The sequence below is a fragment of the Aplysia californica genome, unplaced genomic scaffold (assembly GCF_000002075.1).
Source record: "Aplysia californica isolate F4 #8 unplaced genomic scaffold, AplCal3.0 scaffold01609, whole genome shotgun sequence".
Lineage (NCBI taxonomy): Eukaryota > Metazoa > Mollusca > Gastropoda > Aplysiida > Aplysiidae > Aplysia > Aplysia californica.
In genome coordinates this window covers 11,372-37,448 of record NW_004798879.1, presented here as the reverse complement: position 1 = coordinate 37,448, position 26,077 = coordinate 11,372, and the positions used below count along the sequence as shown (strand labels likewise).

The 26,077-nt window shown below is 39.5% G+C and overlaps 1 protein-coding gene across 1 annotated transcript in view; it reads left to right on the top strand.

Moving 5' to 3' along the window:
* Positions 1-445: 445 nt before the first annotated feature.
* The window catches only part of LOC101848799 (ATP-dependent RNA helicase A), a gene marked incomplete at its 3' end in the record, with an annotated part of 30,513 nt that continues 4,881 nt past the window's right edge, over positions 446-26,077 (top strand). Inside the window, 26 exon segments of the mRNA XM_013090871.2 lie at positions 446-681; positions 1,139-1,279; positions 2,092-2,200; positions 3,302-3,408; positions 4,143-4,282; positions 7,030-7,076; positions 7,937-8,073; positions 9,064-9,159; positions 9,553-9,762; positions 10,550-10,627; positions 11,399-11,518; positions 11,993-12,064; positions 12,558-12,699; positions 13,389-13,471; positions 14,430-14,586; positions 15,870-15,982; positions 16,679-16,777; positions 18,149-18,263; positions 18,900-18,994; positions 19,546-19,619; positions 21,168-21,320; positions 22,487-22,647; positions 23,695-23,806; positions 24,335-24,502; positions 24,934-25,018; positions 25,508-25,606. Of these exon segments, the coding sequence (XP_012946325.2) occupies positions 571-681; positions 1,139-1,279; positions 2,092-2,200; positions 3,302-3,408; positions 4,143-4,282; positions 7,030-7,076; positions 7,937-8,073; positions 9,064-9,159; positions 9,553-9,762; positions 10,550-10,627; positions 11,399-11,518; positions 11,993-12,064; positions 12,558-12,699; positions 13,389-13,471; positions 14,430-14,586; positions 15,870-15,982; positions 16,679-16,777; positions 18,149-18,263; positions 18,900-18,994; positions 19,546-19,619; positions 21,168-21,320; positions 22,487-22,647; positions 23,695-23,806; positions 24,335-24,502; positions 24,934-25,018; positions 25,508-25,606 (3,024 nt within the window).

Here is a 26,077-nt window from a genome sequence, read left to right as displayed (position 1 = left end):
AGTTCAATGAATCAGGAATCATACACTACAGGCTCTCCTCTTCTTTTACTTTTTGACCTGGCCTAGGGCTATGGCCTATACGCTCTCATACTGAGCCTCTAACACATCACTTTTGGAGTGGCTCACGTATCGCGTCTCTCCATACCAGCTCTCTCTGCCGCCTGCCCCGCCTCACTCATCACTGGACCGGCCATTCACAAACTCTCTGTTTGGAGCGCACCTACAGCCCCCCCTCCCCCAGATAAAGCTCGCTCGATCTCTCTTGCTGTATCTGAGTTAGGGCCTTTCCTTGCCCCGCTAATCCCGAGCTCAGGTAATTGAGTTTACCTAGAGAGAAAAAAAGGATTCCGGTAAGGTCCCACTGTAGCGGGTACCGCTGTTGTCATGTTCTATTCTATTTATCTTATTCTGTTTCTTGCCCATGTCCCTTTACTTGTCCCAGGCTTTTTCACATCTAGATTTACTTTTAGAATCTAAGTTTATTCTAAGAAAGGACTTAGATCTAGATCTAATCATTTTTTCTCTCTGCCAACTTCAGATTGTCCTGTGGCAGATGAAAGCTCTGCCATCATGGATGTAAAGCAGATTCTCTACAGTTGGTGTGGAAAAAGCAAGACTGGAGTGCCAAATTATGAATTTTCAGCAGGGGGACCAAAGCACAGGCAGAGGTTCAAGTGTGAGGTTGGTTATTACTTTTTATGGTATACCTTACTTTATAGTATTTATTGTATCTTTTCTTTGCTGTTGTTCATTCCTGCACTGTTATTTGTATGTCGTATTGGTTTGAAATTTTCATGTTTTAATAATGTTTAACCCTATCCGTACGCCCTGGGGTCATTTAGTACCCACATAGTTGTATTTTTAGTACGAAGATCTCTTTGAAACTTTCACTATTTCTCAAAAAATCATTTTGACAGACTGATATCAAAGCGTAGTGATTGGATTAATGAGTAAATTTCCTCATAGGAAAGTGGTGGTACAGAGTTTCCTACGTCCTATGGATACGATAGTAAAACATGGTGGTTAAGAAAAAAAACATTTTTGACTCAAAGAGCTTTGGGGAGACTGTGTCCTGTGTTTAGGTCTTTGAATGGGACTCTTGAACTTTTCATTAAAAATTTTTTGTTTTATTTCCTAGGTAAGAGTGGATAGTTTCGACTATGTTGGCGTTGGCAACTCAACCAGCAAGAAAGATGCCCAAGCCAATGCGGCCCGTGACTTCATCCAGTACCTTGTGCGTCTGGGTCGTATGAGCGGTGATGATGTACCTGCTAGCATGGTGAGCCTTGACATTAAAAGACCTGAAATTAGAATGTATATTTTTTAGTAGGAAGTGTATAGGTGTGATGGTGTTTATTCTCCTTTTTTATTATTTATTAGTGTTGTGTTTAAAACGTTTCTATGTTTGACTTTTTATTGCTGACAATGTGCCTGCTGGCATGGTAAGCCTTACTTTTAAGAAATCGTCACTGTGTTAGCACTATGCTCGGCATGTCTCATTTTTGCTACTTCTGAGATGAATGGAAAAAAAACTGTTTAACTAAATTATTTATCATCAATTAATGGTAAAACTTGCCATGCACATTTCTTTTGTGACTGCCAGTACATTTTTTGTTTTGATATTACCAAAGAATAGATATGTGGTACCACCAAACAAAATAAAAGGCTAATTGCACTTTGGCACAACTGTAAATTATGCCATTTTGCTAGCACACTGATGGAATGGAACATAGTGTACTTGTTTGTTCTATTGTGGTAATTTACTATTGTAGATGTTCATGCTCTCTCTTTTTCTTGATCAGTGTGTTTAAAATGTTTCCTAAATCAATTTTTCAATTTTGAAGGGGGCAGTAGTACTGATGGCAGCAGAGTGTATATTATAATATATAAGGTCAGAACTTTTCCTTTAAAACATTGATATTTAGAAAAATATGGAGTTAAAAAAAATTTTCTGACACTTTAAAAAAGCTTTCGGACTAATTATTTATTTAAAGATATCGTAAGTACGTCACCTGTTTTGCTTTGCTCCCGGTGATCCAGAAAATTTCAGAATTCTCTTAACTTTTAAACACATTTTTTTTTCTCGAACAGCTCGCGGGTAGTGTAGCTGAGCAGCAGCAGGAGAATGCAGCTGCGGCAGTGGATGGCAACTCTGGTGTGCTGCCGGGCGGGATGTTGGCGCCACATCTGCAGGTTGGAGGTGGGTACTTTGTCCTGCCTAGTTTAGTTTTAGTAGAGGTTTTACGGCGCTCGCAACTGCATAAGGTCATATGAGTGCCATTTGTCCTGCCTGTTGTCATGACGATGGTGATGATGATCTTATCTTATCTAATCTAATCATTATTATATATATTTTTTAATGTTCCTAATGAAGCCGTATGTCGAAACGTTTAAGGTATTATATAATAAATTTTAGAAGCCCTACCAAATCTCAACCTTTTTTATCCTCTGTTTACAATGATGATGATGATGATGATGATCGGCTTCCTCAGGGGCTACTGAGAAGAAATATTAAGGGCGGAGATGATGGTGATGATCAGTTTCCTCGGGGGCTACTTAGAAGAAAAACTAATGAGAGAGATAATGATGATGATGATTGATTTCCTTTGGGGCAACTGAGAAGAAAAACTAAGTGGAGAGATGATGATGATATAAATAATGATCATAATTTCTCCCCTTATATTTTCTTCTCAGTTGCCCCTGAGATAGCCTTTGAGGTGAAACTTTAGGCCTTTTTGAGGGTCAAACATTTGTTGTTTATTCGTATCTTTTACTTTGAACTGACTGAAAATTATCCAAAATTACCTTTCTTACTCTGCGTCATTGTTCTTGTTGATAGCACATTATTTTGCTCAATTTCCTGCTCTCTTCCCTCTGTGGAGATACTTTGTGCTTGTTACACTTATTTACATTTTTGTCTTTCTGTCCCTATTTTTTTTTTATTGTTCACTTTCCTGGTAATGAGGGAGAAAGTACAGGTGACTAAGGGGAGCCACTGGTATGTCCTATTTATTTTCCTTGCCAGTGTATGGTTGGCAGGTGCTTTGGTGTGGATTGCTCCTTCTTTCCTATCTAACATCTATCGTCCTTACCCTCATTTTTTGTTGTTTTTGTTACTCTTTTGTCATCTTCAGCACTGATATGTATGACCTTATTGTGTTGCAAGTACTGTAAAACTTTTACTTTCTAAAAACTTAACTTTCTTTCCACTGTGATTTTTGTCTGTTTATCTTGCTTTGTCCTTCCACTAAATGTCCGTTATCCTGTTGATGTGTGTATGTTTCTGCTCCCTCTTAAACAGGGGAAGGCAGCAGTATAGGCGGACCGCCTCGTGAATACCCAGCCTATCAGCGTGGACCTCCACAGGAGTACATGGACCGCATAGCAGAGAAAAGAAAGCTGGAAGAGGTACGTGTGACTAGTATAATGACTACGTTACCTATGTCTTATATAAATTGTTATGGGCATCTCTCTTTGTAATTATATTTATAATATGCCACTGCCCTAACACTTGTGATACAGAACTTTGTGATTGTAAAGGAATTATTGACATTTTTCGATTTATTCTTGTTTATCTTAATACACCAATGAACTCTTTGTAAAGAAGCATGACTAGGTTGATAAAACAGCCCTACTCTGAGAAAAAAAATGTATCAAGGTTTGGCATGTGGAAAGGGGGTACACAGCCAACTGTTGATATTGATACAGCCTGTGAAAAAATGTTTCTATATCAAATAGAAAAGACAATTCTTTCTTTCTTTTTTTTTTTTACACTTTGCCATCATATTTTAAGGAAAATCCAAAGAAACTGGGTGGTAAACATCGCCAATCGGTGAGATGAGACGGCAAAGTGTTAAATCTGCTTTTTTAAATTGTCTTATTCCGCAGGAAAGTAATGTAAAACTCGTTAGTGTAGATAATCAATGTAACACTTTCTTGGAAAATAATAATATCGACTTTGTTTTATGCGACTGGTAGGAGGGCACCGCTGGTTGGTCTTTCTTCTTGACTTTCCCTCTATTGTTTCTGTCTGGGTGTCTTACTTTTTCCCCTCCAACACTGAATGACAGTTATTGTGTCAATAATCTTCTCTTTATTCAAACTGAAAAACACACTTTGTTTTTTTTCCCGGGCGTTTAAAGTCTGAAGACTGTGACTTCAATGCTGAGATTCACGGTAACTGGACGATGGAAAATGCCAAGTCTCGCTTGCATCAGTTCCTGCAGATGAACAAGATCAGTGCGGACTACAAGTACCATGTGATGGGGCCAGATCACAACAGGTAGCTGTCCTGTTGCTTCTTTACTTTTGAACTTTTTGGTTTTTGGGGTTTTTTTTGGTTTTTTGTTTTTGCTTTTTTGTTGTTGTTTTTTTAGCTCACAGGCTTTAGAGACTTTGCATACGAGAATTCTTTTTTACGGGATAACCACCAACAACAGCAGTTATTGTTGTCAAGATATGTATACCTGAGATACGTTTGCTGCACTTTCATTGTGAAGTGAGCGGAGGTGTGGATGTGGAGTCGAACAGTTCCATCAGCAATGTTTTCTTGTTCGCGGTGAAACCTTTTGACTTTCAGATGAGCAAAGAGGTGTCTTGATGTGTTGTTTGAAAATGCTGCATCCTTTTTTCAAATGCCATCCCAGGAATCAAAGGTGATATATTGAGTGTATTTTTGCCTTTCAAACGTTGTCATTTGGCAAACTATTTCTCTGAGTTAGTCCCGTATTAACACTTTAGGAGAATAAAAAATCTTTTTGGAAAAAAAAAAGTGATGAGAAAGAGCCAATGCAAAGGAAAGTACGGTTTTGTGGAGGATGGTAATAAAAGAAGAAGGAAAATGCTTTATTAAAGTGGTCTTTTGTAGAAGACCTGTTGTTAGATGTTTGTTCCTTAGTGGAGTAAAATTGGGAATAGTTTTGGATACTACTTCAAATTTCTTCTTCTTCTTTTTTTTAAAAAGAAAATATGTTTCATCTTCTTTGAATGACATAGGACGGATTTTATTTTTATAGGAAAGAAGTACAAGGAGGTAGAAATGTACTTTCTGGGGAGAAAAGAAGAAATCTCTTAGTAAAGCATCACAGGCAAAAAATGTGCACCCCGTTTTCCTTTTCCCCATTCCTATTTTATGATCTTACACATGCACAAAGGTTGCATTTGTTTCCATAGAGGGGAAAGGAAAACGGTGTTCATGTGTATATTAGAGGCTTTTTTCCACTTTCTCCTGGATACTGATGAAAGAAACGGATGCAGGAGTCAGTGGTGTGACCGATGACAACCAGACTTTGTTGTGGAAGTTTCAGCATCCGACCTGCATAATGTCCGTCTTAATCTTTGTACAGACCAAGCTGTTCTTTTTATGATGAAGGCTCCTAACTAAGCAAATTTGCCAGAGTATCAACATTCATACTCTTGGCTTTTTGTCATGTTTTCAAATTAGTACAGGAAAAAAACATACTATTCTCACCCTGGTGGTGTCGGACACAAATGGGCAACCTCCCAAGTCGGTCAATTAACAGGAGAGGCATGAAACTTTAAATTAAACTATCAAAGATACACTTCAAGTCAAATTTCATATCGATGTTTCATGCATATCTATTCGTTGAAATTTGACACCACGTATTGAGATAAGAGATAACTACATTAGACCTTGCTTTTTGAAATTTAAAAAAAAATGGTTTTAGAATATTTTTTATTTGAGTTGATCTATTTGCGTCTGACACCATTGATGTGATACATTGAGAAAACTTGTCTCCAAAGGCTGCATGGATATTCTGTTAACCGTCTTGTCAGTTTTCCATAGTGCGAAATGATGATAACCATCTTGATGAACGATATTTGGAAATTTCACAGCAGTTTGTATAGAATTAGTTCTGTTTCGTTAGGAAGTGGTTGAAAATTCGAAGGGTTCCATGATGAAATGGGATACATCCGTGTGTGGATTTGTCACATTTTGTAAAGGAACCCTTCTCTTATTTTTGCCACAGCAAAGTCTGGTTGTCGGTCACAGAGGGGTGAGTGAGTGATCTCCCCGTGTCGCTATGCGTTTCATGCGAGCAATCATCCGATGCTTCTTGCGATGATGTGGGAAACTGTTTTGCTGGGAGTAGAGAGAGACGAAGCGGAGAAGCTTCCTTTCTCTGCTCCTGCGTATGTATGGTTCCTGGGATGGCATTTGACGATGCAAGCTCCGAGAGGGTTGTGGCGAACCTGCGATAATCACGAGGATAAATCCGACAAGTACCTGGTAAGTTGTGCATGATTGCATATATTCTTAGCTGAACATATGTCAGGAAGAAATCATTTCAACAGACCTCTTTCCATACAAGGGTATTCCCCATGCACACTATTTTGTCCCCTTCTGCCAGTTCGTAAGGATGTACTAGTTATTGTTTTTGCTTTTTATTGTATTTTTTAGAAGGGTGGTCTCTGGAATGTGTCAGTGAGAAAAATCATGTCAGTTCTTTGTAGTAAAACAGGATATCGTGTGTTTAGAGGTCTGGAAAAGACGTAAAACTGTTTAGAATTTTTAAAAATATATTTAACTATCGTTTTAATGCATGTCATAGTAAAACAAAATACCCAGTTTTTCTTGGGAAAATGAAATTTAGTTGTATAAAACCAGCCCCCAAAAGTGTGCGTTTGATTATATTTCACCTTAGATTCTGTTTTTCTGTAGATAATCTGGCCAGTTGAATCATTTGTACATATTTGCTCTATAAAGTTCTATGTGCTGGGTACACATCATTGCTGTTTTAAAATTTTCATGCTTCTCAACACATACACTCTCTCTCTTTGTCTCCCTCATTTTCTCTCTCTCTTTCTGTGTCTCGTTTTCTCTCTCTCTTTCACTCTCACTTTCTACCTTTCTTTCTCTTGTTCTCTCTATCTCTGGCTCTTTCTTTAAACACCCCGCTCATTCAACCACTCACTCCCTCACTACTAACCTGTAACTCTACAGACAGACATACATACGTGAAATGAAATGTGACATATCTCTGTTTTGATTTCTACCTCACTTGACAGGAGCTTTGCAGCAGAGATGTCGTTCTATGTGCGGAAAATAAATCACAGTAAGTTTTCCTGTTTTGCTCTTAGTATGCTGAAGGCTGGGTCGACTGGTGAAAAGTATGGCTTGGGGCTCACCTAGACTTGCTACTAGTTGACCATTTCATAGACATATAGAAACTAGTCAAAAATGAGGTTTTGAAAAGCTTTCGGAGCTAACCCATCTGTACCTGACGTCAGCAGTCTTTCAATTTAATTCCTTCCCAGGATTAGCTGAACTCTGAATTTCTAAGAATAATTTTGACAATAGAATTTAGTTTTTGCGAGGTCAAAAGGACTTGGTTTATTTCGTACTTCTGGTTGTAAAATTAGAAACATTTGTTTAAAAAAAATATGGGAAATAAATTATGGAGGCAAGAAAAAGATTTTCATAATAAAGTTTTGAGTCTGAGCATATACCGATTTTCACATTTGGAAATGCAATACTGGACTGTCTCTGAGCTGTTTCTCACAGGTGGGAAGTTAGAAGGCACCACTTGAAAGCCCTATTTCTTTCACTCTGTTGTTTCAGTCTTGTCTTACTTTTTACCTGCACGAAATGACCATTATTGTATCGATGTGCTTCTCTTTACTCTAACAATCCAAACAAACTAACAAATATTTATCACGTCACCAGATAGAGGGTGGTTAGAAGCACCACTGGTATGTCCTTCTTCTTTTCTTTCACTTTCCCTCTGTTGTTTCTCTCTGTCTCGCTTCTTCCTTGCTCTTCATAACCAGTATTGTGTCTGTGTGCTTCTCTGCACCCAAACAAATGCTTATGCATCTCTCACACCCCAGACAAAGTTGAATGCAAATTTGTTTTGGTTTTTAAAAAAAATGAAATTTGAGTACATCTTTGGTTTACCGTCTCTCACGTCCCCAGATGTACATGCCAGAGAGACTGGCTCCAACAAGCAGATTGCCTCCAAGTCGTGTGCCCTGTCCTTGGTGAGACAGCTCTACCACATGAAGGTCATCGAGGCCAACACGGGGCAGAAGAAGAAGAAGAATGAGACGGAGGTGAGTACTCTTTGTTTGTTTCCAGCTCTCTTTCTGTCTCTTGTTTGTTTCTGTTCCTCATTCCCCCTCTTCTTTGTTCCATTTCCTCATTCTTCCTCTTGTTTGTTGCCGTTCTTCATTCCCCCTCTTCTTTGTTTCCGTTCTTCATACCTCCTTTTCTTTGTTTCCTTCCTCATTCCTCCTTTTGTTTATTTTCGGTTCCTCATACCTCCTCTTCTTTGTTCCTTTTCCTCATTCTTCCTCTTGTTTGTTTCCGTTCCTCATTCCTCCTCTTGTTTATTTTCAGTTCTTCATTCCTCCTCTTGTTTCTATTACTCTTTGTGGATGATAAGAGGGTGCCGCTGATAGGTCCTGCTTCTTTTCTTTCCCTCTGTCGTTTTAGTCTGTCTTGCTTTTTCTGTGCTCTTAACGACATTTATAGATTGGGTTGACATGCTTCTCTTTATCCAACTCAAGTCCAGCGACAGTGAGGCTTCTGTTAGGTATATATTATCTGTGAAAAGAGAAAACTACCTGTGAAATCTTGATTTTTTATTGTTTTAGTATTGAATTTTTCTTTTTTGACAATTTTTAATTGAGATGCTTTTGTGATTTTAAATGATACTAGGCTGAAAATGTACGTTTCCTCTTGCAATTACTTTTTTTTTCCAACAAATTTGCTGGTGCTGTCCTCTGTAAATAGCTGCTTAATGGTTCTCCCTATATATCTTGTTGAGCTGTAGAGTTGATTAGTGTAGTTGCGTTGAGGAAAAATGAAGACGCTCATGCAAATAATGTACAGTATGCATTTTACCTTGGTCGGGCAGGGTGCATTCATAATATATGCATTTAATCGCACTCGAGTCGGGTGCATTTGATTAATGTATACATTTTATTGTGGTCGGGCTGTGTGCATTCAAATAATGTACGCATTCTATTTTATTGAATTCGGTGTGTTCAAATAATGAATGCATTTCATATTGTTCAGTTATGTTTTTTTGTTGTTCCCAGCTTCCACCTTACGAGATGGCCATCAGTGAAGAGCTGGAGAATAGTATTGACCAGTGCTTGAGTCAGTGGGGAGTTGCACCTGTCACTCATTTCCAGGTGAGTTCGTTTTTACACTTTAGGCCACACTCTACTTCATAATTCATAGCACCAAAGTCTACAATTAAGGTATTTTTACTTGTAATTTTCTCATTTTCTCAAAGTATTCCATTCAAGGATTAAAAATATTCAGTTTTGAGAATCATTTTCAGTTACATAATCACAGAAATGGCTAGTTACAGTGAGACTGGGCTATCTGAAGGACCACTTTCAAGAGCTAAAAACTCAAAAACCATCAATGCTATCAATGACATGAACTAATTACATATTTGTAATCTGCACAAAATCGGGTAGTCCTGCATTTTTTGGTTTAAGAGGACTCCATTGTACTGTACATTTACTCAATGGGCTCTCGTTCTAAGGATGGACTGCTGTTGCTGTTTTTGTCCTCAGAGAGCCCAGCAGCAGCAACAGCAACAGCAGCAGCAGAGTGCTGAGGACGACTCGGGCCCGGAACCCCTCTCCCTGATCAACCACCCGACCCTGGAAGAGTTTGACCCGGCCCCGAGGAAAAACACGCCAGGCGTCGTCTCGTGGGCGCCCCCCGTGCCCAACTGGCACCCCTGGAGGAACTGCAACATCGACGAAGGGCCGATGGCTACGGTGAGGACGGAATATAGCTGCTTATCTTTTCATAGATGATTGGGGGGGGGGTGTTCTGGTGATTGGAAGGAGGCACCTGTGAGGATTTTTGCATCGAGCTGACTTATCTTTTAGTGGATAATTATGTTGTTTTTGTTGATTTTTGCGGTTGATTGGAGGGTAGCACCTGTGAGGTATTTTGCGTTTGGCTGAGAGATTTTCTGTTTTAAATGCTGAAATACTGGTGGTCTTGATATTGATAGAGTGCTAAAGAACATACTACTTGGCAGGTGGGTAGTTGGAGGGTGCTACAGGTAGTTCTGACTTCACTTCTTTCCCTCTGTTACTTCTGTCTATCTGTCTTACTCCCCCCCCGGTGCTAAATGACCATTTTGGTTTCAGTGTGCTTATCTTTTCTCATACTCTTACTCAGTTGTTTTTTTTCTGTGCTCTTAATGACCCTCATTGTGTGTGAATGCTTACTAAACTCACCTCGGTCATAACACCTCTGCCTATGTCATTTTTTTGTTGTTTTGAAAAAACTTGAATAAAAAAAAAAAGAAAGAAAAGTGCTTTTGTAAGTTGAACATGACTTGGGAGAAAGTAAAAAGCTCTCTCTGTCATCGAATTGTTCCTATATAATTAAAAAAAAAACCAACGCTATATTGTGCATACAAGAAAAAAGCGACAGGCATTGTTACCATACCAATTACCAGAAACCTGGAGAGAAAAAGAAACTCATGCAAATATGTTATGGCTGTGACAAACCGAAATGACCTTGACCTATGATGTCTCTGTCCATCCTCAGGCCACGCTGGAGGAGATCAGCAGAGACTTGTGCAACAACTTGGCCGAACAGTACCAGCAGGATGAAAATCTGCATCGGGTTTGTCATTATTGTTTCTTTTTTATATATTTTTTTTCATAATTATTGGGAGGCTTTTTTTTTTTTTGCTTTTGTTTAATATTCATCATGTGTTCTTATCATGAAGGTTGTGTTATTCTCTTACTATGTTGCTGGCCGAAATAGTTCTACTCTGCTTTTTGTTTTAAAACAATTGTCAAGGTTCAACATATCGCAGGCAGTATTGCATACAGACGTAAGTCATTTTTGGCGGCCTTTGAGGTACGTCTGTATGCAATACTGCCCGCAATATATCCGCAGTAAAGCATGAAGCTTGCATTCTGATTAGTACAAAAGTAATAGTGGTAGTAGCATTTCATGATAGCATTTCGCAGAAGACCCCTTTGTGAATTGTGAAAAGGGAAAAAGTTTTTCTGATAAATATGGTATTGGTGGAACAAAATGGAGCAAGCTAGACGATTTAGCAAAACAGGCAGACAAAGGCAAAAATGGAAACCTTTTATAAATACCATTTCTCGTCTGTACTTTTTATGTGGGAAGTTGGTGAGTGGTGCTCTGGTGTGATTTGCTCCGTTTTTTTCCTATCGAACATTCATCATCTTTATCTGTCCTTAAAAATTTTTTTAATATTGTATTTTGTTATTTTCTTGAGATACCTGTAATATTTGGCATTTACATGATCTAACTGTGTTGCAAATGTCATAAACTCCTCTTAAGCAGTTGCGAGCGCCGTAAAAATCTTACTAAACGAAACTCCTTACTAAATTTTAAAAAGAAATTATGATTGTCCAGATGATGGAGAAGCGAGCCGGCCTTCCGGTCCACGGCTCACAGGAGTACATCCTCAACATGATCCGACAGAGCCCGGTCACACTCATCCGTGGAGAGACGGGCTGCGGAAAGACCACTCAGGTGGGTTACTGCGGATTGTTTGGGTTTTGTTTTGTTTTATTTTGCTTTTTTGTTGTTGTTTTTCTTAAGTGAATGTGGGATGAAGATTTAAGTCTGTTTGTCAAACACTATTGCAACTTTGTCATGAATAATAATAAAATGGCTGCTGAAATTAGAGGTGTCATAGATCTCGTCTTGTTCCTCTGTATGTTGATATATTAATGAATGTGTTAGTGTGGGTGGTTGGCGGGTGCTCTGGTGTGGTTTGCTCCTTCTTTCCTATCAAACATCTATCGTCTTTGTCCGCCCTCCTTCTTTTTTTGTGTTTGTTACTCCCTTGTAACACCTCTAATCTTCTGCACTTATATGACTTAATTGTGTTGCAAGTGCCGTAAAACTCTTACCAAAAAAAATGTGTTAGTGGCAGGAAACTTGGTCGTTTTTTCCCCCTGTGTACGTTGATATATTTCCTTTCCTCCTCCCTCTGTTCTCCAGGTCCCACAGTTTATCTTGGACTATATGGTCAATGCAGGACAAGGTGCCAACTGCAACATCATCATTACCCAGGTGAGAGGGATACGAAAGATTTCTGTTTTCCTTTTTTTGTCCTGACCTTTCTTCTACCCAATGATTATAAATGAGGAGTTCACGTGGAAAAACAGGCAGTCATACAACGGAAATCATGAGAACGTTAGTTTCAAAATTTTTAGACTAATAATAACTTCGTTTCAGTTTGACAGTATGGATATTATTTTTATTCAGGAATGGGAGATCAAACTTAAAGAATAAACCAATGGTAAGACAGAGGTGTTGCTTCTCTCATAAAACAGGCATCCTTGGAGATACCCATCTCTGTCCGATACTGTCGGTATGCTTTACTAATTTTTCATTTCATGTCTCTGTCTGACATTACCGATGTGGGTTTTTATTTTTTGTTTCACCCTCATTCTTCTTTCTTTCTTTTTTTTGAGTACATATGAATGTACACTATGACACTATGTCGTTAAATAGCTCTGTTGTTTATGATGTGCTTGGAAATGTTGTTGGGTTCTCCCCTCAGCCAAGACGTATCAGCGCCGTGTCCATCGCCGAGCGTGTTGCTGTAGAGAGGTCTGAAATGTTGGGCACGTCTGTGGGCTACAGCGTCAGGTTCGAGTCCGTGATGCCGCGGCCGTATGGAGCTATCCTCTACTGTACTGTGGGTGAGTGTTTGTCGTGCTGCGCGCTGCATCTTGTCTTGTCTTGTCTTGTCTTGTCTTGTCTTGTCTTTTCTTTCCCGTGCCTCATGAGTTGTTGGTAGTAATAAAAGTAAAGTGCCCCCACTCCACACCCCATATCAAAATGACTTGACCTTTTACATGCAATTTTTTTTTTACAAGTTGACAAGTGGTCGTTAGAGCAGGTTTTGTATGTGTTTGAAACGTGAAGTGGTTTAAATAAGTCAGACATAAGTGCACCTTATGGAAGGTCTCATAAAAGAAACAAAAGGGTTAACTCTTTATCTCTGGCAAGCTGCTCCCAGCTCCTTGCGGTCAGAACCGCTGTTCCGGTGAACCGCTGATAGCGGCTCCGGCACATTCCTTTATAACGACGTGGACATCAAATAACTTTTCGTCAGTTGCTGAAAACAGGTCTCTTTTATCGGTATTTCATTCATTAGATGAAGAACTATGAAAAGATACTCACTTATTTTGATTTAATGACCAATTTAGTGATGCTTTCGTCATTTTTAGATTAAGTTCCAAGAAAGGCCCCGGCATAGTGGGTTTACCCTCCTCGGAGATAAAGAGTTAAAAAAGAAATAGATAAATCTGGGACTTATATCCCGGTTTTGTGCTCTACACTATCACTTTGTCTTCACTGTAATAGGAATGTTATTGTTCTTCTCAAGGAACCTTACTGCGTCGACTAGAGGGAGGCTTGAGAGGCGTGTCACACGTCATTGTGGATGAAATTCACGAGCGGGACATCAATGTAGGTATCCTTTGTTATTTTTCAATAATAAATGAAAATATGTCGACATTTGTAAGAAAACTGTGTGCAGTGTTCACACCCTGTTCAAGCAAAATTGTTTTGTTATTATCTTCCTCAAACTTTCTTTCTTTGGTGTGTATGCGTTGGTGTGTATGCCTGAGTGCACCTGACCTGTGTAACACCCCTGTTATTGAAAATGACCAAGACAAATTTCTCCCTGCGAGATGAATAAAGATTGTGTGTCATTGTCATTGCCACTTCCTCCTGGTAATTTGTTCCCATGTCCCAATGTCCCATCTGTTCTTCTGAATGTCATAACATCACCCCCCCCTTTAATTTTTTAGGAAGGCGATGGGTGAAAATGCTATTGGTGTCTACTTTTTTCTTCTTTCCGTCTGTTGTTTCTCTCTATCGGGCTTGCTCTTTCTATTCACTTAATGACTGTTTTTGTGTCTTTGTGCTTCTCTTTACTCAAACAAGCAGGCAAACAAACTTGAAGAATTCCATTGCTGGGTTTTTTCCTCAACAGAATTCTTCCTGTGTGTATTTTCCTGTGTTCCATTTTCTTCTCATTGTCCGCTACAAAAACTTGTATAATTCCCTGTTTTAATATTTTTCCACAACATATCTGTTCTTTTTTTTCTTTTTTTTTAAGTGGAAGAATTCTATTGATTTTTCCTCAATGGATTTCCCTCTTGGTGTTTTGTCCAGTGACTAATCTTTTCTTTTCTTTTTATTGTTACAAGAAAAGAACTTAAGGGATTTTGCTCTCTTTCCCTTATAGACTTCCTCTTGTCCTTTTTCCCCCATAACCCACTACCTGTTCTTATGGTCACAACCCCCCCCCCCCCCAACAACAAAAAAACACCTCCAAATCCCCCCCCCCCCCTCAATAAAATAAAAACAACTTAAAAAACAACTAAACTAAACTTGTTGGATTCTGTTGTCTCCTCCGTAGACGGACTTCCTGCTGGTGTTGCTGCGCGATATGGTGCGTACGTACCCCGAGCTGCGGGTCATCCTCATGTCGGCCACAGTGGACACCACGCTTTTCACTGAATACTTCGGCCATGTCTCCGTGGTGGAGGTGTACGGCCGCACCTTCCCCGTGCAAGGTGGGTCGAGTTATCAGTAAGCTCACACATAATAATAATTTTTAAAATTATAAATAGCATTTGTATATCGCCATACCCTTGCTCAAATGCGAGCTCCATACGCTTTACACAATACTACACTGCATACACCCACAAGCTTAAGCAGGTGGGTGGTTGGCGGGTGCTGTGGTGTGGTTTGCTTCTTCTTTCCTATCAAACATCTACCGTCTTTATCTCCCCTCCTTCTATTTTTTGTGTTAGTTACTCTCTTGTAACACCTCTAATCTTCGGCACTTATATGACCTTATTGTGTTGCAAGTGCTATAAAACTCTTACTAAAACTAAACTGTCTAAGGAGAACTTATGTCTTCTAAATGATCTGGATTGTGTCGGGGGGGGGGTTAAAACACCTGCATCATGGGTGAAAGTTCGCCGGCATATGCCAACCCCGCCACTTTTTTAACCTCAACAGGCCGAGGTCTGCTGGTATTTTAGACCAGCGACTGCGCTACATGCAAAATGATTGTCTTGAAGCAGGACTGTCTGTGTGATGACTTTCAGGTTTTTGAAAATTCCCACCCTACCTCTTCAGGTTTTAGAATGTCTTCTAACTTTCACCGATGACCTACATTAAAAAGGTAAAAAAAAATATGCAGGAGTGCAGGTACATGCACTCACACTCATGAACATGTACACGTGCACTCACACACATGCGAACATGTACTTGTGCGTTCACACTCCTGAAAAACATGCATGAGTGCTTTCACATATTCACTCACACTATGGAGACTTATAAGATACATGCCCTCAGACACATGAACTGGTCCACACACGCACACACATACACAAACACACTCAAACACACACACACACACACACACACCCACACGCACACATAAATTCACAAACCTGCCATCAGTCATATTACTGTGTCATTAAAGGAATTTTTTGTTTTGAAAATTTTTTCCTGAACTCCTGCCCTTTCACAGTGATCTTCTTCTCTTGGCCTTTCTTCATTATCATTGTCTTGAAATGTTCCTCTTGAGCTCCCTTTGGTTTTGTATTCTTTTTTAATTAAACACACTGATTTATTTATTCTTTTATTTTTTTTTTCATTCAGTAATGTTAACACACACACAAAAATTGTTATATTCAGTTTTAGAAGAACACAACAGTTTTGTTTCTATTTATTTATTTTCTGACGTTTCATTAAAGAAAACCAAACTGACTGAAATTTCAACTGCGATACATAAGAGACTTTAAAACCTTTTGTTGGTCTTTACATCCAAAATCTGTGTCTCCAGAGTACTACCTGGAAGACTGTATAGAGATGCTCAACTTTGTCCCTCCACCAAGCGACAGAAAGAGGAAGAGCAGAGGAGGAGACGATGATGACGAAGATGGGGGTGATGACGATGTGAGTCTGGATTGATTTACCTTTTTTTTTTGTGGAACACGAAACCTGTGGTTGATATAAAGTAATCGGAATTGTTCAAGACGGCCACCTTTTCTCGAGGATATGAATGATCGTATCCAGGTGGACGTCTTGTTTAGTGTCGTTATAATTATAATATTAAAAATAAAAAACCCAAAAAAAGCGAGCAAGTGAAAAATGGTCAGTTGTACAGGTGATTGTCTAGGACAGATGCTCATTAAAGCCGATTTGACTGTGTACTGTTGTATTGATGGTGTCGTGCAGAAGTGGGCCTCAGCTAAAAAATGTCTCTGATGTGTTCAGTTCCTAAATGTAAGTTTTGAAATCTTTTTTGATTGTACTAGGTTCTTTTTTGTCTCTGTGGATTTATGTAGTGGCTGGCCTACTTATTGCGCTGTGGGGTTTGTACTTAAAAGCCTCACGGATATTTAGGAAGAATTGAATACCTGAAATCATCCCCCCCAAAAAATAATTTTGTTTCCAAATCGTGTTGAATGTGTAATCGGTATTTCCTTTAATGGTGTCAACCGGTATACAATATTTTTTAAAGAAAAAATGTTAAGTTTCAACATTATGATTGAAGTGCAACTGGTTTTACTTGTTTTTGGGTTTGTTTATTAATGAGGCTACTTTTGTGATTTGTGGAGGTAATGAGTGACCTGTACTTTCTTATTACAGGAGAACTGTAACAAGGTCATCGGGCCAGGCTATGCTGAATCCACAAGGATGTCAATGGCTCAGATCCCAGAGAAAGAAATCAACTTTGACCTTGTGGAGGTGAGAGAAATAGGGATTCTTTGTAATGATCCCCCTTTTTTGTTTGTTTTATCTTAAAATTTTCAAAAAAACCAGAGGTGCCAATTTAAACAAAAAAATTGAGGAATACATATTTTACCTAATTTCAGTTTTGAGTTGAGTCTCATGCATATATTTGCATTGGGTCTAAAAAGTTCCATATTTATGTTTGCAGCCAGTCAGCACCTCTGAAAAACTCTACTACTACTCATAATTAGGGCAGGTTGTTAGCAGGTGCTACTGGAAGACCGTACATCTTTTCTTTCCCTCTGTTTTTAAGCTATCTTTCTTGCTTTTCCCCAATGCTTAATGACTGTTATTGAGCCTGTCAGCTAATTGATCTAATTTAGGTTGTGCAGCGGGGAGCTCACAGGCTGCAACCCCCACCCGCCAGGCCAGTCAGTGTGACCCTCGCTAAGCGTTTTTATATATGTGGCACGGCGTGATGGAATCAGGCGCTCATCAATTTTTGGGCATATGGGGTTATTGATATCTTAAAGCCTTTTCATTTGCCTTGCTTTTGGTAAAAAAAAATATCAATCTATGTTGAATAGAAGTCGAGATATTTGCAATTGAAAGAGGTGAGGGTCGTCTGGTTTCAGAGGTAAAATTAACGAGAAAATGGCCGCCAAAGTTTGGTAACTTCTATGTCTTGAGAGTCCTTGAAAACTGAAAATGTACCCATTTTGTGCCATTAATCAACGTTTTTCAGTAAAATTCACCTTTTGATGTGTTTTATATGGACATAAAAGGTGTTGAGCCAAGAAACAAAAATTCAATAAAAATTGTCAAAACTGGAGGGAAAATATCCTTTTCTTCGGTTTCATTATTTTGACGAGGGCCTGATTTCAACACGATGCCTCACATATCATGTATTACTCAGTGTACCAGTTGTCATAAGATTACTTATTTTGACAGTGACTGGCTCTTATTGAGGACCAGGGAACAATGACAAGGTTAAGTCACATTTTCCTAAAAACAGAGTTCTGCACATCATTCGAAAGCGGTGACAAAAGGCTATCAATTAGTAACTCTGACAAAGAGCTATTCTGTTCCTACACCCAGTTATTCTTGTCAAAAGATTCGAAGCCTAAATGCAACAACAAGGCAACGTCCGGTATAAAGTCTATTTAAGCCGTCTTATCAGAACTTGAATGTATTTCAGGAACAAGGTTTATGTTCATTTTCTCGAAATCATTTAAATGTGACTTGACCTTGGTGTTGTTCTCAGGTCTTCAGTTGTTTCTCCAGTGTTTGAATGTAGCTCGCCAAGGAAAAATGTTGCACACCTTCCATCAAACTTGTGCTGGTGGGAGCCTGAAACATGTCCAATTACATCTTTTTGTTTTCTAGTCTCTGCTGCGTTATATAAAGTCCCTGAATGTGCCGGGGGCTGTTCTCTTTTTCCTGCCGGGCTGGAACCTCATCTTCATGATGCAGAAACATCTGGAGCAGACCCCGGAGTTTGGTGAGTTCTGCCTAAGATAGTCCACTGCCAGATAGTTCACCATGAGATAGTACACTACAAACTACAATAATATGAGATAGTTCACAAGTTACCACACTACGAGATAGTACAGGAGATAGTACACTACAAATTAACGTACTATGAGATGGTTCACTACAATTTACCACAACAGTTCACAACAAGGTGGCGCATTTTTACGTGTTTTTTTTTTTTTTTAATATAGCGTTTCTAATAGAAGACTGAACCATCTTGTATTGTGTGATCTTTGGTTCTATATTCCGCCGTAAGCTGACAAAATACCTTTTTACATTTTAGCACCGAAATGTTTTATTTGCTAAATCGAAAGCCTGATCAGTTACCCTACTTGTGTAAAAAAAATCAAAGTGAAACTAACTAACTGACTAATTTTTTTAATAGATTAGAGTTCAAAATTTTTGAAGAATACTATTTTTAAAAGGTTATGCTGACCAAAAAAACCCCTCTTTTTTTCAAAACTGCTATGAATAAAAAAGAAAAGCGTTTTGACAGCTTTCGGCAGTATGGGATCATTTAGTCACACGGAGGGCAACTCTGTCCCATCATGAGCCTTCCCTTTTTTCGTCACCTGATAATAGATTCTCAATTTCTGCTCTGCAGGCAGTTCCCGGTACCGCATCCTCCCCCTCCACTCCTCCATCCCGCGTGAGGATCAGAGGAAAGTGTTTGAGCCCGTGCCGGAAGGAGTCACAAAGGTATGTTGCAATTTGCATATTTCTTTGCAAACTTTGTCATTTGGTAAAACTTATTTCCAGAAGACATGAATCAACATAAATGTCTTGAAAATCTTGCTCTCACTGGAAAAAGAGAAACCGAAAGAGGCCGAGGTAGGCTGAAAGCAAGTTACTTACTGATCTTGTACAAATGAATGAGAGGGGAAAATCTGGAAAATAAAGAGGATTTTTTTTTTTTAAGAGCATCTATGCAGAGAAATTAGCCAGAAGAAATGACTGACAATGTCCACTTCAGATCTAGCACTTGGCGATGATGATTGTTGATTTTTCTGAGACAGTCTGTTACACTTTCTTCCTGCACTAGACAACAGAAGCTGTGTTGATGTGCTATCCTTACACAAATAATGACAATAAAAAATAAATAGAATTGTATAGCACAAATTCCCACTCATCAGCAAGCTCTATGTGCTTGGGAATCTATAGTATATGACCTCAGTAGACCCGACAGCATTCTGAAACAATCTTAACTTGTAGAGAAGCATAATAATAAAGGATTTGCTCTTTTATCCCAGATCATCCTGTCCACAAACATCGCAGAGACCAGCGTCACCATCGATGATGTCGTCTACGTCATCGACTCTTGCAAGTGAGTTTGTTCGTGTTCTCTTATATGTGGGCGCTTTGGAGGGTGCCACTACAAGCTCTTAGAATAACAGGGTTCTTGCTCCACATTCTGCGAGAACTGAGTAAACCCATTACTGACACAGATGCCCCGCATGGCGTGTATTTTTTTCAATTTGACGCTTCATAAATAAAACGTTAAAACATTTTAATTGTAATAGTAAAACAATTTAACTATAACTGAATCTTTTAATCCCATTTTCTCAAAACTGTGTGTCACGGAGAAACAATCCTGACATTCTTAGGATGCGGTTAGTTTGGAGGGGGGGGAGAGGGGTGTTACTTGACCAATGTTCATCTTGATTCACCACATCGGTACTGTTTTTTTTTTTATTGTTTTGAAAAGTTGACAGCTATGTACTAAGATGAGGATATCATAATGATGATGTGAACAAAAAGTTTATTTTAATTTATCTTTACTATTGATATTTCTTTCCCCTCGACCAGGGTGAAGATATACAATTGATAGGGGCATTTAACACATACCATTTCACCATTTTATTTTTTGAAGATATACATACATTAGCTGTTCACCTCTCACAACAACACGACCAACTATGCCTCTGGTAGTTTGCGGGTGCTCTGAGGTGGTTTACTCATTCTTTCCTCTATCGTCCTTATCTCTCCTCCTTTTTTTGTGTATGTTTGCTGCCCTCTTGTCATATATTAATCTTCATCACTTATTTTATGTTGTTGCAGTGTTGTAAATCTCCCATGACGAATCCTCTAATAGTTTTGGATGCCAGTGTGTAGTTTTTGTCCTCTGTGGGGAAATAAAATTTGTATATGGTCGCTTTTAAGCACGAAGGGGCTATCCTAAAAAATGCTGTTTTGAGAAAACCGAAGGTAAAGTTTTTGCCACTTGTTCAGTTTCCTTAAAAGACGAGGAGAGTTTTCTCTATAACCAAACACATATGCACACCAATGAAACTACTTCTTCTGTAGGAGGTAGGGCAATGCCCACTTTTGGTGTCGGTCAAGATTTCTGGAAACCCCGGAAATCTCAGTTAGCCCACTTGTCCTTAAAAGCGACCATATGTAGAGAGTTATTATATCTCTCCTCTGTGCCTGGACCAGAGGGATGATGAAGCTGTTCACCTCCCACAACAACATGACCGACTATGCCTCTGGTGGTTTATGGGTGGTTGGTGGGTGCTCTGAGGTGGTTTGCTCCTCCTTTCCTTTCAAACATCTATCGTCCTTATCTCTCCTCCTTCTTTTTTTGTGTTTGCTACCCTTTTGTAATATTATATTATTCTTCGGCACTTATATGACCTTCTGTTGTTGCAAATCGTGTAAAGCTCTTCTGTCTCTCTTTTAACACTTCTAATCTACGACACTTGTTATACTTACATGGTCTTATGTTGTTGCAAATGCTGTAAAGCTCTTACCAAAACGAATCCTCAAATAGTTTTCGATGCCTGTGTGTAGTTTTTGTCTTCTGTGTGGAAATGAACTTGTATATATGTGGGCTATTATTAATTATTATATCTATCCTGTGTGCCTGGCCCAGAGTGAAGATGAAGCTGTTCACCTCCCACAACAACATGACCAACTACGCCACCGTCTGGGCCAGTAAGACCAACCTGGAGCAGAGGCGGGGCCGAGCGGGCCGTGTCAGGGCCGGATTTTCCTTCCACCTGTGCAGCAAGGCACGCTTTGCCAAGTAAGGATTGGCAAGGGGAGGGTTGAGGGGGAGGGAGAGGGTGTGGTGGTGGGGGGAGCATGTATTGGTTCTGTTGTTCATTAATTATATTGGTAATATGCTACACCTCTGGAGAGAAAACGGTTTTGTCTTTCACCTGTGCAGCAAGGCGCGGTTTGCCAAGTAAGGATTGGGGAATGGTGGGGAGGGGGAGGGGTGTGGATTGGTTCTGGTTCTGTTTTTCATTATATTAGCATTATGCCACCCCTCTGGAGAGAAAAGTGGGTGGTTGGCGGGTGCTCTGGTGTGGGTTGCTTCTTCTTTCCTATCCTGTCAAACATCTATCGTCTTTATCTTCGCTCCTTCTTTTTTATGTTTGTTACTCTCTTGTAATACCTCTAATCTTCTGGCGCTCATATGACCTTATGCAGTTGTGAGCGCCGTAAAACTTTTACTAAAACTAAATCTGGAGAGAAAACAACTTTGCCTTCCACCTGTGCAGCAAGGCGCGGTTTGCCAAGTAAGAATTGGGAGTGGGGGGGAGAGCATGTATTAATTCTGTTGCTCATTATATTGGCAGTATTGGTTATTGTGTCAATGAGCTTCTCTTCATACCCAAACCGCACCCGTGGTAGGTTTTACTTCTCTTCTTTCCCTCACCTGTTTCTTTTTACTGTCTTACCCCCCCCCCCTACTAGATGACCCCCCCCCCCCCCCCTACTACATGACCTTTGTTGTGCCAACATGCTTCTCTTTACTAAAGCACAAACTGAAACGACTTTTAAACCCTTAGGGCTACCTGACTTGTAATCGTGAGATTATGGGAATGGGGGATACAAGCCTCAGCTCGGTCTGAAGTTGGGAAAGGCACTTTACACAAATTTCCCATTTGGCTTGGTCCTTTCGGAGATGAACTTTAAACTTGGAGGTTCTGCCTCTTAAATAACGTAATATTGTTGACAGGGGCTTTAAACCTATTCATGTACCAAATCCTGCTTCTTTTTTCCTATCAAACATCTTATCGTCCTTATCCCTGCTCCTTTTTTTGTGTTGATTACTCTCTTGTAATACCTCTAATCTTTGGCACTTACATGACCTTATCATGTTGCAAGTGCCGTAAAGCACTTACTAAAACAAACAAACAAGTACCAAACCCTTGAGTGTGTGTGTGTTTGTCTGTGTTTCAGGCTTGAGCAGCACTCGACCCCCGAGATCTTCCGTACGCCGCTCCACGAGCTGGCCCTGTCCATCAAGCTGCTTCGTCTGGGACCCATCGGGGGATTCCTGGCCAAGGCCGTGGAGCCGCCGCCCATTGATGCCATCATTGAGGCGGAGGTCATGTTGAGAGGTCAGTGGTCTTGATTTTTTAGTTAAGGTTGTCTGTGAAATATTCTCTGAAAAACAAATCCTGAGTGGAGAAATTATATATATTTTATTACTTTTATTCTTGTTTTCTTTTATTGAGCGGGTGGTTGGAGGGCGCCTCTGTTTGTTAGGTCCTTCTTTTTCACTTTCCCTCTGGGTTTTTTCTGTGTCTGTCTGTCTTACTTATTCCATCACTAAATGGCCATCATTGTGTCGATGTGCTTCTCTTTACCCAAACAAACAGATTTTCTTTTTATAGTTCCCAAATTGCTTCAAAGAATATGTATGGCCAGAACTTTTCAGCTTTACTTCCATGCTTATTTTCTTTTTCGAGAGTACTCAAACTGTTTAAAAAATAGACAGGAACATTCCAGCTATACGTGGACTTTTCGACCTTTTATACAAAGCTCTGCCAGGCCAGGGTTTGCCTTGATTGACAAAGGCCAGCAATGTCTTCAGGTCTTTGGAATTGAAAGCAAGGTATAATATCTTCATTCCCTCAAGCCAGGTGCTGGAGGGTGCCACTGAAGGTCTTATATAGATTTCTTTTCTTTCCTTGTGTTGATTCGTCCATGCTTTAGATTGTAATGGTTGGCGGGTGCTCTGGTGTGGTTTGCTTCTTCTTTCCTATCAAACATCTATCGTCTTTATCTCCCTTCCTTCTATTTTATGTTACACTCTTGTCACACCTCTAATCTTCGGCACTTATATGACCTTATTGTGTTACAAGTGCCGTAAAACTCTTACTTAAACTAAAAACTGGTTTAGATTATAATTTCAGATTATGGCTTTATATTTCCCTCTGTAGTTTTGTCTATCACTCTTTCTATTTCCCTGCTCTACTTACTTTTACTTTTACTTTTTCATCATATGTTGCCGTTAAGCATTGAGGGGAGATGCAGTTTTCTATGGTAAGCCAGTTCTGCAACTCTTTCAACTGGAATATTATGTTGTTATGTTACTCCTTATTTATTCAGACAAACAAACGAATGACTTCCCACCTGATTTTATTTTTGTTTCCTTCCTCCAGCTATGAGAGCCCTGGACAGCAATGATGAGCTGACCCCCCTGGGCAGACTGCTGGCCAAGATGCCCATAGAGCCTCGCTTGGGGAAGATGATCATTTACGGCTGCATCTTCTAGTGAGTTTCATGTCAATTTCTTCTTGCGGGAAATTAATAAAGTCATAAAATCCTTTTAAAAAATGTTCTTGTACAATTATTGCAACAGCTGAGATCTGTGGGTCCGTGTAACTGATCTCATGAAAATTGTTCAATCAGCAAAAAATGCCTTCTGAATATGTGATGAAAGTAGACACAAAGTATAAACAAACACAGTACTTCTGTTCTACTTGTATTTATAGTGCAAGCTGACTCCTGATTTTCGTTAAGGACCTGCAGATTGACCAAGGCAATGGTTTTAGAACAAAAAAGTAGTTGACCCTTTTGTCTCAGTTACATGGTTAAAGCATTACACCATCAATGTATAATGCTGCTTAAAGCTGAAAAAAAGAATGATTTGGAACCATTTATTGTACTATAGTCGTTAACCCTGAACATTAAGAAAACTTTGAACCATTTATCTAACTTAAATCTTTCCTAATGTTTTATGACTCTGAAAGTCTCACAAATACCCCTTACAGTAACATGCACTATTGTTGTCCTTCCCAGTGTGGGAGATGCCATGTGCACCATCGCGGCCAGCACCACGTTCCCCGAGCCCTTCATCGTGCCCACGGACCGGCGCCGCCTGGGCTGGGTGCACAAGAACATGGCGGGCAGTCGGGCCAGCGACCACGTGGCCTTGCTCAACGCCTTCCAGATGTGGGAGGACGCCAGGTCAGTCTGTTTGTCTTTGGTTAATTAGCTCCCCTTTTGCTTCAGTTCTGTGCTGAGTTCCACTATTTAGGGGTAGATCACTCCTACACTTAAACTACTCCTCCTCCCTCCCACCCACCATTCTTTCCCCAAGCATCTTTTTTTCCTTTTTTGTCAATGAAAGTCTATTCAGATTATAGACTAGTACTATTTGAGACTATAATATTCTGGACTTCACACTCTAGCATAATTCCATTACACGATGGAGCACACCATTTGACTAAATTTGGAACCAAATAAAGAACAAAGAGGAAAAGGTTGCACATGCACTCAGCTATAACCTATGATATTTTAATACAAGTCTTTGAATCAGATATAACCATTATTCCGTCCCTCTTTGTATATATTTATTTATGTCATTTTTTTTTCAATGTTTTCCTCAAACTTCAAAGGTCCGGTGGAGAACAAGCTGAGATTAGCTTCTGTGAGCACAAATCGCTGAATATGCAAACGCTGCGCATGACCTGGGAGGCGAAAGTAAGAGTTTGCCGTTGTTTTTGTTGTTGGTTCCTGTTGCTATTTTTTGTTGGTTCTTATTGTTGTTGAGACTTTTGTGTCATATTATAGTGCGTTTTTCTCCACAATGATGGATATCCCAGAATGTGTCGTAATTCTAAACTATTTTTGTTTTTGTTTTGAAATTTTTCTGATATATTCCTTTTTATTATTCCTGTATCGTTTTCAAAACCGAAACGAAATGAGATGAGAGAGAGATGAAAGGAACAGGCTGTTGAGGCCACTTTATACTCATGTTGTATTTATTCGTTTTATATCAGTTTTTAAAAAATGGGATTTTCAAAAATTTCGGAGTAGATATATATGCCTGACATTGTGTAGATGAGTTTTTGTTTTGTTTTTATTTTTCTGATTTTGTTTTTTTTTTGGTTTCCAGTTTTCATTCTCGTTCAGGTCATGACTTAATAATCTCTAAGTTATTTTTTTTTGTTTGGTTTTGTTTTTCCCCAGAACCAGCTGATAGAGATCTTGACCAGTGCTGGTTTCCCTGAGGAGAGTCTACTGCCACAGCCGTTTAACTTCACAAGTCCTGACGGCAGGCTGGATATTGTGAGTGGTCTTCCAAGTGTTGCTGTGTGTTTTTTAAATTAATTTTTTTAATTATATTCTGCTTTTTATTGAGGATGTAATAGTTACAACCAAAAAATCCTCACCGCATGCTGGGTTTATTTTCCGCGTGTGAATTCACGGTCTTCAACACTTTGGCGTCACAATTTGCCGATCGGCGATGTGTACCACCCAGTTTCTTTGGATTTTCCCCAAAATGCCTTTGCCTTTGATGGCAAGGGTTTTTACTATATGAGCCTTGTGATGGCAAAGTGTTAAAGAAATGCTAACTGTAAGAGAACACATTTTGTTGGGTGACTTAAACACCAAATACAAAACGTTCTTGAAAAAAAGAAATGGGCAAAACATTTTTTGAAAACCTGGTGTACATAGATTAGTCTCCTTCTTCTCCCCCTCCTCCTCCCCCTCCTCTTCTCCTCCTCCTCCCCTCCTCCCCCTCCCCCTCCCCCTCAT